The following is a 17,466-nucleotide window of genomic DNA, read 5'->3' on the forward strand; positions in this document are numbered from 1 at the left end:
GATTTCTTAAACTCTAAATGTCTTCACTGAACATTACCTTATTAAGAAAACTTCAATATTAAAAAAAGAGATCATTCAAATGGCATTTGATTTGTATTAGATAAACTGGCAAAAGCAGACTGGTCAGTCACTTTAATATTCCTTTCAATTTCTGTAACTGCATCTTAATTTTCTCATCAATAAATTTTGCTGGCACTTTTGTCCAAAACAGATTGTCTTTATCTCAACCTTGACATATACTTATTCTGAAAATACCAGACAGGAGAAAGAGAAAAGAAAAGGGCAAAGCTCAAACCCTTCCTAAATATTCTATCCATTAACACTGTCTTAAACAGCATTACCACTTCACACACATTTTTATCTGTAGGTAATGATTCTAGGACTTTATGCAAAAATGTGTCCTTCAAGATTGGCAGCAATTCGTAACTGTTGAACTATCAAAACCACTTGAGCAAGACCCTCGGAGCATGCTCCACATTGGGCACCTGGGATGGGTGGGAGACTGGGTGGGGCTTCTCCCTTTATCTCCCCCTTTGCCCCAGATACAGGAAAAAAAAAAAAGCCAATGTGGAAACAATAGTCTTACCCACTTTCCTGTAGCCCCTGAACCTTTTTGCCCTAATTAACTATGTAAAGATTGTCAAAAATAAAGAAGAAAATGAAAAAAAAAGCGTTCTTGATATCTGCGGACCTATTCTTATTGGTTCATTCAAAATAGTAATGCATGAACAACAACAAAAAACAGGTAAGATAATAAAATGTCTTTTTTGGTGCTATTGTTCTAGTATGTAACCCTTTTCCACTGCTACTGAAAAAAGTGGCTAAGAGTCATCCCTAAGAAGTCACATTTTAAGTAAAACTCCAAAGGGAATACTGCCATCTACTGCGTCACATTCATCACGACCCTTTCTCTAGTCCAGTGATAACCACACTTAGTGATTCCCTGGAAACAAAAATTTTAATACAAAGTATGTTTATGTTAAAAACTAGCCTTTAAGGCTTAAAACGCTGTAAACACAGCTGCCTGTGACCAAAACACATGAGGGAAGAATTCCTACTATCCTTACCCTATTATGTAAGGCTTGCTTAAGAAATATTTTGAAATCTGCGAGTCAGTTGCTTTCATCTTCAACATACTCCATTCCCAACTGAATGCAAAACTACTGATGCTTCAGCACCTTTGTTTCATAGGCTTGCCATATCAAACCAGACATTTAAGAAGTATTATGGCACTTTATAGGACAACCAGCTATGGGACTTGAGGGTGGATTTGATTCCATTCTTAGCCAATGCTTGCCTGAAAAAAAAATTTTAGCTCATTTTTTAAAAAGATTTATTTTATTTTTACTAAAAGTAAGATATACAGAGAGGAGGAGGGACAGACAGAAAGATGCTCTGTCCATAGATTCACTCCCAAAGCGGCTGCAATGGCCAGGGCTGAGTCAATCTGAAGCCAGGAGCCTGGAGCTCTTCTTCCAGGTCTCCTAAATGGGTGAAGAATCCCAAGGCTTTGGGCTGTCCTTGACTGCTTTCCCAGGCCACAAGCAGGGAGCTGGATAGGAAGCAAGGTCACTGGGAAATGAACAGGCACCCATATGGGATCCTGGCATGTTCAAGGCACGGACTTTCGCTGCTAGCCTACAATACTGGGCCCATTAGTTCATTTTTTGAAATATAACATATATACAGAAAAATAAGTAGATAAGTATACATGAGAAATTTCATGAAGTCAACATATTTGTGTGATATTTGTAGTAATAACCCAGAAGCCTTCTTTCTTATGCCCCCTCACAGTCTACACCAGAATTCCAATGGAATCATTACTATGTCTTTTTTTTTTTTAAAGATTTATTTTTATTACAAAGTAAGATATACAGAGAGGAGGAGAGACAGAGAAGAAGATCTTCCGTCTGATGATTCACTCCTCAAGTGAGCCGCAACGGGCTGGTGCGCGCCAATCCGATGCCGGGAACCAGGAACCTCTTCCAGGTCTCCCACGCGGGTGCAGGGTCCCAAAGCATTGGGCTGTCCTCCACTGCTTTCCCAGGCCACAAGCAGGGAGCTGGATGGGAAGTGGAGCTGCCGGGATTAGAACCGGCGCCCATATGGGATCCCGGGGCTTTCAAGGCGAGGACTTTAGCCACTAGGCCACGCCGCCGGGCCCCCATTACTATGACTTGTACCACCATAGATTAGCTGTGCTTGTTCTTGAACTTTGGCTCCAAGCATTGTAGTCTATTCTTTTTTTTTTAATTTTATTTTTATTACAAAGTCAGATATACTAAGAGGAGGAGAGATAGAGAGGAAGTGGAGCTGCCGGGATTAGAACCAGCGGCCATATGGGATCAAGGCGAGGACCTTAGCCACTAGGCCACGCTGCCAAGCCCCTGTAGTCTATTCTTGTACCATAAACAGTTATATTATTTATTCAGTCTACTGACAGTGGGCTTTGGATTATTCCTAGTTTGGGTATACTCTGATTAATACTGTTCAGAACCTCTGAGCATATATATCTTTTGATACACAAATATATGCATTTCTATTTCTAGAATACGCTTCAAAAAGTTCAAGAAAAAAGTAACATGAAAAATGAAGTTTATTGTGGTGCAAAAAAAGTTGAAATCCATACAGACAAGTGGCCCTCAAAAAGACCAGGATAAATGAAAAGCTATACATGAGTTTCAAAAACTATACATGGGTTCGAACCATAGATACTAATTCCATTTTCCCATAAACATTTTTTTTTGAGATACCATTGTATTTTTAGCACTAGAATTATGAAGTCATGGGTACATATCAACCTTAGTAAATAGTACCTGATAGTTTTCCAAAATGGTTGTACCACTAGTCACTCGATACAGAGAGCCTCTTCTAAGCAAGGAAGCAATCTTCGAATTACAAATTGTTCCTAGTTAACAGAATCAGACACAAGGAAGCAGGGAGCAAGCACTAAAGGAAAACCAGCTCAGAAGAGCGTTCAAGATGTGAGACCTTCCCAGAACTCTCAATCCCTCCTTGACGACTACAACTTGCAACCCTGGGGTTGCTGGTAAGTAGAGGAGTCTGTGTTCCCCTATCACTATATCCTAATACATATTTACTGGCAGGTTTCTTCCACCCAAGTTCTCCTTAACAAGCTCTTAACGCCAATCAATACCTCAACTTCCAGACAAAAAGATTATGTTTTCAAGCCCAGGTTAAGTTGTTCTAGCTAAAATTCAAAGGTACTTCTCTACAATTTAAATCATACAAATATTCTTATCTGATGGCATGGGGGTATGTTTGAAGTAACAAGTTTTCTGAAGAACAAGAATATTGCGGGTACTGAATTGGAATTAGTATGATAGGAACTCTTCCCCCAAGAGTTCTCTCATTTGGAATGACAAAGACCCTTGTCAATAACGTGAGAACACTATGCCTAACCTCATCCATGTACCAATCAGACCTGGTACAGTCTTATCTAATCATGATGTCTCAAAGGCCAAAAAGAGACATCTGCCTGAATATTTTAGTATATATGAATTTAGAGAATTGCTCTAGTCACTTTGTAGTTATAAAAATATCTGCTACAAAAGCAGTATGTAAGTATGTATCCTTATGTAGCTGATGGTAATACAATACTGCATAGCCCTAGGTCAGAGTCAGCCAAGCTAGAAGTGATAGATACACGTATATGTGTGTGTGGGTGCATGTGTGCACGCCCATGTGTGTGTGCATGCTGCTATGAATTTTGAAAACTGTTTTTTTTAAAAGGAGTCTTTACCTAAATAAGAGTTAACTGAAATAGTAGCCAACTACTTCAGAGCTTCAACAATGAGTTGTGCCTAATGAAAACTCAAAAATCATTACTGTCTGTCATTAAGAAGGTTAACATTAAAAAAAGAAAAGAAAAATCAATACATTATTTAAATTAAGGGCATTTACTTGAGATTCTAGCGGGTAGTCAATTCATTTAGCACAGAAAACATAAATAAATAAAATCATTGTCAAAAATGTATGTCAGACTCGGCAGGGAATCAGAGCTTGGCAGTGGCTACCCTTAACTTTCTGTTGCCACTCACAATCTTTACAGGGCAAACCTGGCAAGGCTGCTTCTGACTGTGGCCCAACAAGGAGGTAAGACCCTTTCACCTCCCTACCCACTTACTGGCCCAAATGTACAAGATCAGAGAGACTACGTATTTCACCGTGCTAGAAAACTGGACTGCCAGCAAGGGTAATGGAAATGAGGCAAAAGGGATCTGGGTAAGAATCAAATAGCAACTGCTACATGGAATGTTATATTTTATATGGAGAACCTTAGAGTGGGGAGGGAACTAAGTTGTCATTGATTATTTATAGGATTTGTCTTTCTCATTCCAGTTTAAATATTTTTTTTCTTTTGGTAAGACTCCCCAGTCACCTGTAGTCTATCTGACCTCTTATTCTGGGGACCTCTGTATTATCCAGTGTCTCTTGGTACATGCTCTCCTGTACTATGGTTATCTTTTTGCATATTTGTCCTGTTTTCATAAACATTCTGTTAGTAAGGGTCTTGAGAGGAACTTGTGTATTTTTGATGCCTAGTTTTTATGGCCTTACTTTTCATAGTATAATAAACAAATGTCTTATTTACTATGATAATATCCAAGTTTTAAAAAAGATTTATTTATTTTTATTGGCAAGCCAGATCCACAGAGAGAAGAGAGACAGAGCAAAATAGACCCTCTATCCACTGGTTCACTCCCCAAGCAGTCGCAATGGCCGGAGATGAGCCAATCTGAAGCCAGGAACTAGGAGCCTCCTCTGGGTCCCCCACTTGGGTGCAGGGTTCTAAGGCTTTGAGCCATCCTCAACTGCTTTCCCAGGCACAGGTAGGGAGCTGGAAGGCAAGTGGAACAACCGGGATACAAACCGGCAGCCACATGGGAACCATGGTGCATTCAAGGCAAGGGCTCCAGCCACCAGGCTACCGCACCGGGTAGATAATATCTAAATCTTAAGACATAGTTATGAGGGCCCGGCAGCGTGGCCTAGCGGCTAAAGTCCTCGCCTTGAACACCCCGGAATCCCATATGGCTGCCGGTTCTAATCCCGGCAGCTCCACTCCCCATCCAGCTCCCTTGTGGCCTGGGAAAGCAGTCGAGGACGGCCCAAGGCTTTGGGACCCTGCACCCGCGTGGGAGACCTGGAAGAGGTTCCTGGTTCCCGGCATCGGATCGGCGCGCACCGGCCCGTTGTAGCTCACCTGGGGAGTGAATCATCAGACGGAAGATCTTCCTCTCTGTCTCTCCTCCTCTCTGTATATCTGACTTTGTAATAAACTGAATAAATCTTTAAAAAAAAAAAAAAGACATAGTAGTGAATACCCTAAGGTCCCAAATGGTAAAATACATACCAGGAGGACAAAGAGATTGCTTCACATCTGTACTGAGAAGGACTGAAGGGAAGAGGAGAACTGGAAGGAACCCAATCATGAATTGAGGAAGGCAGAATATAATCAGTGCATATCCAAAAAGGTCTTCAGTGGATTTTTTCAAATCCTTTTTAGGTTCTTTAGACATGTGTCATTTTTTCCCCCTCAATTAAATTTATACATATTCACACATATATGTATGCATACACACATACTCTCTCTTGAGACATCCTCTGCTACCTTCCAAGGCATAACAACAGGGATCTAGATTAGGAGTACAGTAGCTAGGACTAAAACCAGTACTCCAATATGGGATGTCAGTTTTTGCAACCAGCAGCTTAACCAACTGTACCACAATACTAGCTCCTCTTGAATTTGTTTAGTATTGCAAAGCTCAAACTGTGTACCCCTGAAATAATAACTCATTCTCCATTGTCCCGGTGCTGGCAAGCAGCATTGTAATTCCTCCCCCCCCTCCCCCTCCATTTCTTTTTGGTAAACGGAAAAATCAGAAAAAGAAACAGATCTTCCATCCACTGGTTTATTCCCTAAATGGCTGCAATGGCCCAGACGCCAGCCTAAAGCCAGGAGCCACGAACTCCACCTGGGTTATTGTTTGCTGTTTGCCCAGGAATATAAGCAAAGATCTGGATGAAAAAATAGAGCAACTAGCACTCAAACGGGATGGTGGAACTGCAGGTAGCAGCTTAATCTATTTCACCACAATTCTGCTCCCTGAGATAGGATGACAGATGTGTCAGTTTTCCCCCTTTTTGAAAAGGTGGAATAATACCCCTTTATATGTATACATCACCCTTTATGTATCTATTATTCTGTTTATGGACATTTGGAATGCTTCCACCTTTTAGCAATTGTGAATAATGCCTCTTTGAACATGGACGTAGAAATATTTAAGTCTCGGTTCAGCTCTTTTTGGGAACCTATTTGGAAGAGAAATTGACAGATCATATGGTAATTCTGCTTTTAATTTTTTTCAGGAATCACCATACTGTTTTCCATACAGGGCTATCATTTAGCATTCTCCCCAACCAGGTGGGAAGATTCCAATTTTGCTACATGCTCAACAACACTTGTTATTGTCCATTCACTTTTACTACAGCCATTCTAGTGAGTATAAAGTATCTTATCATGAGTTGGATTTGCACTTCCCTAGTTACTAATATTGTTGAACATCTTATCCTGTGTTTATTGGTCACTTATATATCATAATAGAAATAGGAGAAATTTCTATTCAAGTCTTTTGCCTATTTCAAGAAACAGGCTGTCTTTGCTTTTTTTTTTTTAAGATTTATTTATTTTTATTGGAAAGTCAGATTTACAGAGAAAAGGAGAAAGAAGGAGAGACAAAGATCTTCTGTCTGCTGGTTCACTCCCCAAAATGGCTGCAATGGCCACAGTCAAGCTCATTCAAAGCCAGGAGCCAGGAGTTTCCTCCAGGTCTTCATGCAGGTGCAGAGTCCCAAGACTTTGGGCCATCCTCCATTGCTTTTCCAGGCCACAAGCAGGGAGCTGGATGGGAAGTGGGACTGCCTGGATTAGAACCGGCGCCCATATGGGATACTGATGGATGCAAGGCAAGGATTTAGCCACTAGGCTATCGGGTTCCAAGCTTTTTTTTTTTTTTTAGATTTATTTAGGGACCCAGTGCTGTGGCCTAGTGGCTAAAGTCCTCACCTTGAATGCACTGGGATCCCATATGGGTGCTGGTTCAAATCCCGGCAGCTCCACTTCCTATCCAGCTCCCTGTTTGTGGCCTAAGAAAGCAGTCAAGGACGGCCCAAAGCCTTGGGACCCTGCATCCGCATGGCAGACCTGGAGGAAGTTCCTGGCTCCTGGCTTCGGATCAGCACAGCACTGGCCATTGTGGCCCACTTTGGGAGTGAATCATTGGACTTTAGATCTTCCTCTCTGTCCTCCTCCTCTCTGTATATCTGACTTTGCAAAAGAAATAAAATAAATCCTTTAAAAATTATTTAATTTTTATTGGAAAGGCAAATATATATATATAGAGAGAGGAGGAGAGACAGAGAGAAAGATCTTCCATCTGATGATTCACTCCCCAGGCAGCCGCAATGGCCAGAGCTATGTTGATCCGAAACCAGGAGCCAGGAGCCTCTTCTGAGTCTCCCACAAGGGTGCAAGGTCCCAAGGCTTTGGGCTGTCCTTGACTGCTTTCCCAGGCCACAAGCAGGGAGGAGCTGGATGGGAAGCAGGGTTGCCAGGATTAGAACCAACATCCATACTGGTTCCTGGCATGTGCAAGGTGAGGACTTTAGCCACTAGGCTACTGCATCGGGCCGTGGGTTCTGGGCTTTTTATTGCTGAATTTTAACAGTTCTGAATACAAGTCCTTTATCAAATTACAAATTATTTGCAAATATTTTCTCCCCTTCTATAAGTTGTCCTTTTTTTACTTTCTTGGTGGCATCTTTGAAGCATAAGATTTTTAATTTTGACGAAGCTTACTCTTTCACTTTCCTGCTTGAAATATGGTATCATATCTGAGAAACCACTGCCTAATTCATGGGCATGATTTATGCCTGTTTGCTTCTTATGTTTCAGTTTTTATAATTGAGGCTCATAACCAATCTTCAGTATGCTTTTGTTTACGGTATGAGGTAGGGAGTATAGCACCACTTGTTGTAGACACATTTTTCCCCTCAACTGAATGGTCTTAGGCATCTCTATGAAATACCAACTGACCAAAGTTGTGTAGGGTTATTTCTGGGTTCTAAACTCCATTCTATTGATCTGTAATGCTATTCTCATGCTACTACTACACTGTCTTGGTTACCAGAGATTCTGAGACTGAGTAATACATATCTTTCAGCTTTGTCCCTTTTCAAGACTGTTGTTTAGCTATTCTGGGTACGTTGCATTTCTGCGTCAGTTTGATTCTTAGACTAAACAAAGGACAAAGGCAGTTCCTATATAAGTGTAGGTGGTAACAGTCCCTTTTGCTTCCTTTCATTTCATACAGCAGTGAACAACAGGAACAAAGCTCCAGGTAATCTCTAAGGACAAAAAATTCATAATTTAAAAGAAAGAGATTATAAACCTCCTTTATGGCAAAAGCATTTATTTTTTTGGCAAGAGAATCACAAAATCTTCCAGAGAAAATCAGAATAAAGCACTGCAAAAACTGCTGAATAGTTCTGTTACATAGAAAGACAATTTTTCTACAATTCATACTTATGGGGGAAACAACCAAGTTATTTCAAACAACCCAAATTATAGCATCTCTACTGTGAAAGCAAGAGAGTCAAAACACAGAGGCTTGGGCCCGGCGGCCGTGGCCTAGCGGCTAAGGTCCTCGCCTTGAAAGCCCCGGGATCCCATATGGGCGCCGGTTCTAATCCCGGCAGCTCCACTTCCCATCCAGCTCCCTGCTTGTGGCCTGGGAAAGCAGTCGAGGACGGCCCAATGCATTGGGACCCTGCACCCGCGTGGGAGACCCGGAAGAGGTTCCTGGTTCCCGGCATCGGATCGGCGCGCACTGGCCCGTTGCGGCTCACTTGGGGAGTGAATCATCGGATGGAGGATCTTCCTCTCTGTCTCTCCTCCTCTCTGTATATCTGGCTGTAATAAAATGAATAAATCTTTAAAAAAAAAAACAAACACAGAGGCTTACTTGCAAATCTGCTGAAGAATAAATCTTCACACGCTGAAGCAGCAAGTCAGCCAGTTGGTGAGCCTGCAGTTCCACTCAGCACCTGCATTTCACTGGGCTGTGAAAAGGTGAACTCACGGAAAACTGAAGCAGGCCAAAAGTTTCCATTGATTTGCAAAAAGTTTGATGACATACTTTTCCTGGGCCATCTCAGATCTGTAAAGTAAATGCTTCGCTGATGTACTTAAGAGCATGTGGGAATGCTTCGGTAATTGTGCTAACAAAGAAAGCTTTCTTTACTGAAAGCAGAGAAGGCAGGAAAATGATTTGGGAAACATAGGGCCCAGGAACATAAGGTGATTTGGGAGAAAATAGCAAGTTTAAAAGAGTTCATAAAAAGGAAAGGTTTTTAAGTCATAGCAAGTATTACTTAAACATACATAAAACTGACTTATACTTTAAGAACATGCCTTTGTGGCGTTTGTGTTTTGTGGCACTTAAGTTGCCACCCGGAACACTGGCATCACATACTGCAGCACTGGTTTGAGGGCTGGCTGCTCCACTTCTGATCCAGATCCCTGCTAATGTGACTAGATAATAGAGAACAGCCCAAGCATGTGACTCTGTAACCAAGAGATATTTCATTTATACCTCATACGGGCCAGAAGCTCATTTTATAAGCAGGCTTTATAAGCCTTTCATATAATGAGAAAGTGTTAGCAATATTTGCAAGGGAAGAGCATCTCTTAAATGTTGAGAATATCAAATGAAGAAATTTTTTTTGCTTCATTCTTTTTAGGAAGGACTGAAATAACCTAACAGTTAGGTTTTTCATGACAAATTCTTCACTAAAAATGTCATGTCACCCGCTGAGACGCATTTATTATGTTTCTTTCAGAGTACACTGTGAGCACACAGCACTTGTAAGAAAGAAAATGATGTACAAAAATCAGAAGGATAGTCTGTTAAAGGTATTAGGAGTCAGTCTGTGTCCTGGTGCCCCACCCCTCATCCAGTTTCCTGTTTAAGGCCTGGGAAAGCAGTCAAGGACAGGCCAAAGCCTTGGGACCCTGCACCCATGTGGGGGACCTGGAAAAAGTTCCTGCCTCCTGGTTTCAGATGGGCTTTGCTCTGACCATTGTGGTCAGAGTGAACCAATGGAATGGAAGATCTTTCTCTCTCTTTGGTAAGTCTACCTTTCTAATAAAAATAGATCTTAAAAAAAATAAACTATAGGTATTACAAAGCTAGTAGCAGATCAATAATTAGTATCACAAAGCATTTTACCTATTTCAAACACTCATGTCACTCATGCTAGCTCCTTGTGTAGGCTTGGGACTCATTCCATGGTCTGTCTGTATTAAGAAACTTCACTCTGAAATTCACCTAGTCTATTAACAGAGTCACAATCTGGTCAGAAAACTGGAAGGTCATCAAGAGAACTACACCATAAAGTGGATCTCAGGCAGCTTTCTCTTATGCAAAGAGCCAGTGCATGTGTTGGGCTCCATGGGCCACAGTTGGTTTCACACCCTACAAAAACAGACTTGGTCATAGAGGCCAACCTTTGGTTTAAGACAGTACTGTCCAAGGGTATTAACTAGTATGACTGAGGAATTACATTTTATATAGTTTTAAGTGAACATATAATGGTAGTGACTCATGTTAGGGACATGGTAAGTTTGGAGGAACTTCAACAGCCCTGAGTACAGAGCGTGCATAAGAAATTAATGAAGTATTGAAGGATTGTGTATCGGTTGAAGTCACAGTAACAAGGGCAGGAAAAACAGTATAGAAGAAACTTGAAACAAACCAAGCTGATATTTCATAATTATTAGTAAGATGACATCTCTTCAATTATGTTCCAGTAGACCAGACCGTTAAGTGCTCAGAGAATGGGTCAAATGGGCTTAGAGTTTTAAAAGATATGCAATGTTTCCATTTTTGATGAAAGTGGAAATTTCTATCCTTCAATTTGCATATAGATTCTCTTATTGAAGACAGATGCAACTAAAATTAGGTTTTTGTTTGCCTGAAAAGACAACTGATTTCTCCCATCACTGACCTGAAATGCTCCTGGAAAATTGCTTTGCTTCATTCATTACACTGCCACTCCCAGCAAAGCCCTCAGAGTTCATGAGGCACAACCTTGCTTTGTGAGCCAAGCTGTTTCACAAGAAACCCAAGTCCTCATTTCCACATGCTGACAAAATCATTTCCCAAGTCTATTACTGCATTCAAAACTTGATTCCCGGAACTTCTGAAGTAGAAAATTGAAGAGAAAGCACTTACTCAACTTTAGAAGAAGCCCTGAAGAACACCTTGGACAGTATTTATCCAAGGTTATTTATGTTCCCCATCCATGTTTGGGGCAGAGTGCTTCTCAGTTAACTAAGCAAAGAATTTTGAACTCACAGCAGGGTGCATATCCCCCCGCTAACATCCATCCAGCTGATGACTGGTGCAAGACTATTCACTCCAAAGAGTTTCACCTATAACATTTCCTACTTCAATTTTAGTTAATGAGTCAATTAATTTCATTTGACAGACATTCCGATTCTCTTGTTCACTCCCCAGATGTCTGCAGCACCTGGGGCTGGGCCAGGAAGAAGCTAGGGGGTCAGAGCCCAATCCAGGTCCGATGTGGGTGGCTGCATGACTGACTCAAGTACTAGCAGGAATCTCAAACTGGGAGCTGAGACTTCAACCCAGAAGTTCCTATTTTAAAACAATCTTAGAGGTGAATGCTTATAGGGAAAAGATGCCTGAATCCTCTCTCAGAATGCTTGGGTTGGTTTCTGAGTCCAGCTTCCTGCACATCCTGGGAGGAAGCAGTGATGGTAAATCACTGGGTTCCTGCTACTCAAGTGGGAGACCTGAATTGAGTTCCTAACTCTTAGTTTTGGCCTACCACTGCCAACACTTGGAAAGTGAACTAGTGAATAAAATTTCATTTTCTCTATCTCACACAAATAATAATAATTTGAAAAATCCTGGGCAAAAAGCTAATACTCACCCCCACTTCCTGAAATAAAACGCTTCATATAAAACAGTAGAATGAGCGGTTAAATTATAGAACATAAGTCAGCTAGTACAGTAAGCATTTGTTCATAAAATCCAAGACAAACTATCGTTAAGTCTTTTCTTTAAAAAAAAAAATCTGGGCCCGGCGGCATGGCTTAGCGGCTAAAGTCCTCGCCTTGAATGCACTGGGATCCCATATGGGCGCCGGTTCTAATCCCGGCAGCTCCACTTCCCATCCAGCTCCCTGCTTGTGGCCTGGGAAAGCAGTCGAGGACGGCCCAAAGCATTGGGACCCTACACCCGCGTGGGAGACCCGGAAGAGGTTCCTGGTTCCTGGCATCGGATCGGCGCACACCGGCCCGTTGTGGCTCACTTGGGGAGTGAAACATCGGACGGAAGATCTTCCTCTCTGTCTCTCCTCTCTGTATATCTGACTTTGTAATACAATAAATAAATCTTTAAAAAAAAAAATTAAAAACATCTATTTTAAATATTTGTCTTATTTATTCGAAAGGCAGAGATACAGGGTGGGGAAGGAAGAATGTAAAGAAGAGATTAATACCTTTCTTCCACTAGTTCTACCCCACAAATGAACACAGCAGCCAGGGCTGGGTCAAGCCAAATCCTGCAGCCAGGCACCTTCCGGATCTCCCAACATGGGTGGCAAAAGCCCAAGCACTTGTAGTCTTCTGGTGCTTTCCCAGGTGCACCAGCAGAGAGTTGGATCAGAAGTAGAGCAATAGGGACTAAACCAATGTACATATGAGATGCTGGCATGGAAGGTGGCAGATTAAACTCCCTCTATCACAGTGTATGCCTCTACTAAGAGTGTTGAATTGGTACATTCATGCAACAAAATTATATGCTGCAACTGGGAAACAAGGACACAGCTCTCCGTTATTACTATAGAAAGATATCTGAAGTACACTAAGGGATGAAAAATAAGTCACCAAACATTAAATACAAAGGTACTTCAAAAAGTTTGGTGCCCCGCTCTCCCAAAATCAAAACTTACATAGTTTTTTTACAACACGCACTTCCCATAAGCATTTTTAAGGCCCCTTGTATATTATGATCTCATGTGAGTGTAGTAATGTATCTAAAACTGGCTATATACACAAAGGGGTAGCATTTGTAGGCAAAGTGGTGGCTACCTAGGGTCCATTCAGCAGGTTTTTATTTGTCACATCCTTCCATGACATTTTAAAAAATACTTAAGAACTTCTATTGTTTGTACAGGCTCAGAGAGATCTTTTTAGTGGTGCCCTTGAAAAGCCTAAGATTCTGCGGTCCTTTTTTTTTCACTGTCATAGTGCAGATAATTTAAATGAAAAAAGTCAGTTGTTCCCTTTGTATTTAATGTCACTATCACATTCTTAGAGGTCACTTTTGTTCATGAATTTCCAAAATGGACAGCGAGGAAATAATTCATACACACACACACACACACAAGCATTATGAAATTTAAAAATAAATAAATATGGTGCACTTAAAATAAGGCCTTGGTAGGACAGGACAATCCACAAGTACCCACCAGCTAGGAGCCTGTAAAGATCTCAGGAGAGTCATCACATTTCAATTACCATCACTAACATTCCTTATTATTTGGCCAGCTCCAGTCCCTCTGGAAGGCAGCTTGTGATGATAATACCCAGTCTCTTCTTGTAAAACAATTCATTAGGCAAAGCAGAACAGCTGGGGCAGCCACGTGCAGATTCTTTAAGCACCACCCCGCTGGGACCTCTGGCCCAGATTTCTAGTTTCATGAGGGACAGCCACCACCCCTCTGACAGCTGTAGTGTCCTCAAGGGACACTTCATGTTTAATCAGTACTTCCTGCACTGGAGAGGGCCATTTGATTTCTAACATAAACTAATAGCACTCCCGCTTTTCAGCAGGTTACAGCAGACATCAGATAAGAGGCTTTAGGGCATTTTTATCTTGTTCTAACGCTCAAGAGTTAATGAGGCAGCAAAAGATATTGTCATAGAGCCTTGGTGTAGCTACATTATCCAATAAACAACTCTTTCCAAGACAGGTTTAATATGAATCGAGGAGGTAAAGAAGGCTGGCTTAATATTGATCCCACTGAGAGACTGGGTATCCAGTCAACGTAAGTAGAGCAAAATCATGTACATTGTGCAGTAGACAAAGTGCTACAAGGAAGGTAAGAAGTTGCCTTTAAATATTAAGAGTAAAATGCCGATTTATGACATCTTAAGCAGCATAAACTTAAAAGATTCACTTGTCATTTGGGGTTAAAAAAACACTTTTAAAGGAATCTATCCATTTTCACATATTTTTCTAAAAAGTATTCTTAGGACTTAGAATTTTATTTTATTTTATTTTAAAGATTTATTTATTTTATTGGAAAGGTGGATATACAGAGAGGAGGAGAGACAGAGAGAGGAAGATCTTCCGTCCGATGATTCACTCCCCAAGTGACTGCAACGGCTGAGCCAATCCGAAGCCAGGAGCCAGGAGCTCCTCAGAGTCTCCCACGTGGGTGCAGGGTCCCAAAGCCTTGGGCAGTCCTCGACTGCTTTCCCAGGCCACAAACAGGGAGCTGAATGGGAAGCAGTGCTGCCGGGATTAGAACTGGCAACCATATGGGATCCTGGCATGTGCAGGGCGACGATTCTAACCACTACACTATTATGCCAGGCCCAGGACTTAGAATTTTAAAAATCAGTTAGGAACACTGCTATATATTAAACACAAAACTGTAATATATTAATATGTGCATTACATAATATAAAGCTGTTTTATAGCTTTTAAAAATGAAGTTTTTTTCTATTTTTTTACTTTCAATTTTTTAACTTCATTTAAAAAAATTAACAATTAAAGCATATTTTGTTGTATTAAATGGTGAAATCTTCCATTAACATCTCAGTGTCACCAGAGCCTATATCATGCAGAGCTGCCTAAGTAATTTAATCATTTACACACCACTGACAGCTTATTACAATTGAGGTTACACAGGATGAAAATAAAAATCAAGTCTTGGATTCACTAATGTATGCTAGCTACATAAAAGAAACTATTATTTAAAGAATGTTTTTAATATTAAAAATCTTTGGTACATACAAATACATTGGAAAACCAAGACTCATTTATTCTATTTAACAATTTTAGAAGCTGATCATATCTTGAGTGGTTTGTTTCCTAAAGATTCGAAAGAGCTGAGACTCTCTAATGTTTACTTCCTTGAACAGAAAACAACAAAGTCTGCAAGATCCCATAAATGGACAACCTGTACATGCATGCACTTACAGAGAACCAAATATACTTAAAATGGTTACAAAAGGATGATCAACAAATGATATATTGATTCATATCTGCATCACAAACATTAAACCCACTCATGTACCTCTTAAAATCATTCACTCTGAGCTTTCTCAACAGAGCATCACGTCTCTACTGGCCCAGTGCTCTTGCTCAAGTCTCCTGAGCACCGTGGGGCTTCCAGGAAGGCAGCAGCATCTGATCAGGACCCCCTTTGACTCATGTGCTTCCCACCTTCTTCTTGCTTCGTAACTCTGGCTTGATAGTGAGAGCTCCCAGCATCCATGAGGATGGAAGCTGTCTACTAAGAAAGTGGAGTGGAACTTGATGGCACTGTGAGCTGCCCTTTCATGTCTCAGCCTATCTAACCTCTAGCCTTCCTCTTTGTGGAACAAACGATTCTACCTAAAAAACCACAATCATTTTGGATTGCCTGTTAACAAGTGGTTGTACATTATCCTAATAAACAGACCTAATACCCACCATCTTTCAGCTGATAACCCTGACATTAGTTTAAATTATTCATTTCAAAGATGCTTTAATATGGGCAAGGTGTTGTGGCACAACAGGCTAAGCTGACTCTTTAGACACCCACATACCCTAACATGATGCTGGTTAATGCCCCTGGGAGGCAGCATGTGGTCTGGCCCAGCCTTGGCCACTGCAGCCACCTGGGAAGTGAACCAGGAGATGGAAAATCTCTCTTTCTCCGTAACTAACTTTCAAATGAATAAATACATCCTTAAAATGTATATGTGGCATGTGTAATACCTGAATGCTGATTGTATATTAGCTTTACTAAAACAGCTATACAAAAAGCAGGAATTTGGCCTAGCAGTTAAAACTGCTTGGGAACCCAGTGGTACGGCATGGAGGGTAAAGCTGCTGCCTGCAACTCTTAGGAAATAATTCCTACAGTATTTACAGGTCAGGTATCATGGCTGCCTGAAATTTATTCCCAAATGGTTAGAAAGGGAGGAACTGTGCATGCATACATGCACACCCACACGATTGGGAGGCCTGATGGTGCTTAAGACTTTTTCACAATAGGGCTGAGTGCAGTAGCCTAGTGGCTAAATCTTTGTCTCATATGGGCACCGGTACGTGTCCTGGCTGGCCCACTTTCCACCCAGTTCCATGCTTATGGCCTGGGAAAGCAATAGAGAATAGCCCAAGTCTTGGGATCCTGTACCCGCATGGAAGACCTGTTAGAAGCTACTGGCTCCTGGTCAGCTCACCTCTGGCCTTTGAGGCCACTTGGGGAGTGAACCAGTAGACAGATCTTTCTCTCTGTCTCTCCTGCTTTTGAAATAAAATAAATAAATAATAAAAAACCCTTTTTCTCAATAAGCCTTTGGAAGGAAGAGAGGAAGACTTAAAGGCATCTCTAAGTCAATGATGAGAAATTTCTTTCCTGACCTATTTGTGGCATTGATAATTCACTTACTTGACAATTCAAAATACAAAACTGAAATCAACATCTCCAAGGAAGTTTGGAATCTTAAAAAAATAAAACACCATATGAAGATTTTCACGCAGGAATGATTCTTTCTACAAGTAGTTAGCAGATCAATACTCTACTCTCTCTGAGTTTCAAGCCTGCTACTCTTGGATTCCATTCGCAGCCTTATTAAGGGTGGTGGTGGGGAGAGGGAGAGTGAGGCAGGAAGAAGCTGCCCATTCCCCTGCAATCTGGAGCACATGACTGTACCTTTTTCCAGCACTGTATTTATTATTAAATCTTCAAGATAAACATCAATCCCTGCCTAGGAACTACTTCAAAGAGTAGCAGGTAAACAAATCAGTATTCAAAAGCTCTTTTATTGTTTCCTACACTGTGAGACTGTAGGCTAATTAAGTCCCCCCCTTTATTTTTTTTTTTATCAGACTTGACAGCTGAGAGCAACAGAAGCAGAAGCAGACAACCATAAGCTATTTTCCTTCCCTACAAGACAGGAAAAAAAAAAAAATGCTTCCTCTGTGAAGCTAGCATACTACTGACATTCTTAGTAAAAATATGCTTTCAACCTGAGCAATCAGAAAGCTTATTTTCCTGAGATCCAGCTACACAGTCCGCTCTTCTTTTGCTAAGCTGAGTAGACACACAGATCAAACTATTGAATTTAGTCCA

At 41.1% G+C, this 17,466-nt stretch overlaps 1 protein-coding gene across 4 annotated transcripts in view; it reads right to left on the bottom strand.

Moving 5' to 3' along the window:
- The window catches only part of LIN52 (lin-52 DREAM MuvB core complex component), a 90,069-nt gene that overhangs the window by 42,607 nt on the left and 29,996 nt on the right, over positions 1-17,466 (bottom strand). Inside the window, exon 6 of one of the 4 annotated variants that reach the window (XM_058655525.1) lies at positions 9,038-9,144. The exons of the other annotated variants lie outside the window; for them this stretch is intronic. Within the exon in view, the coding sequence (XP_058511508.1) occupies positions 9,137-9,144 (8 nt within the window). The 3' untranslated portion in view covers positions 9,038-9,136. Of the gene's footprint in view, positions 1-9,037; positions 9,145-17,466 lie in introns of those variants that run through there. 4 annotated transcript variants of the gene reach the window in all.

Source organism: Ochotona princeps, chromosome 26, assembly GCF_030435755.1.
Source record: "Ochotona princeps isolate mOchPri1 chromosome 26, mOchPri1.hap1, whole genome shotgun sequence".
In the NCBI taxonomy this organism is placed as follows: domain Eukaryota; kingdom Metazoa; phylum Chordata; class Mammalia; order Lagomorpha; family Ochotonidae; genus Ochotona; species Ochotona princeps.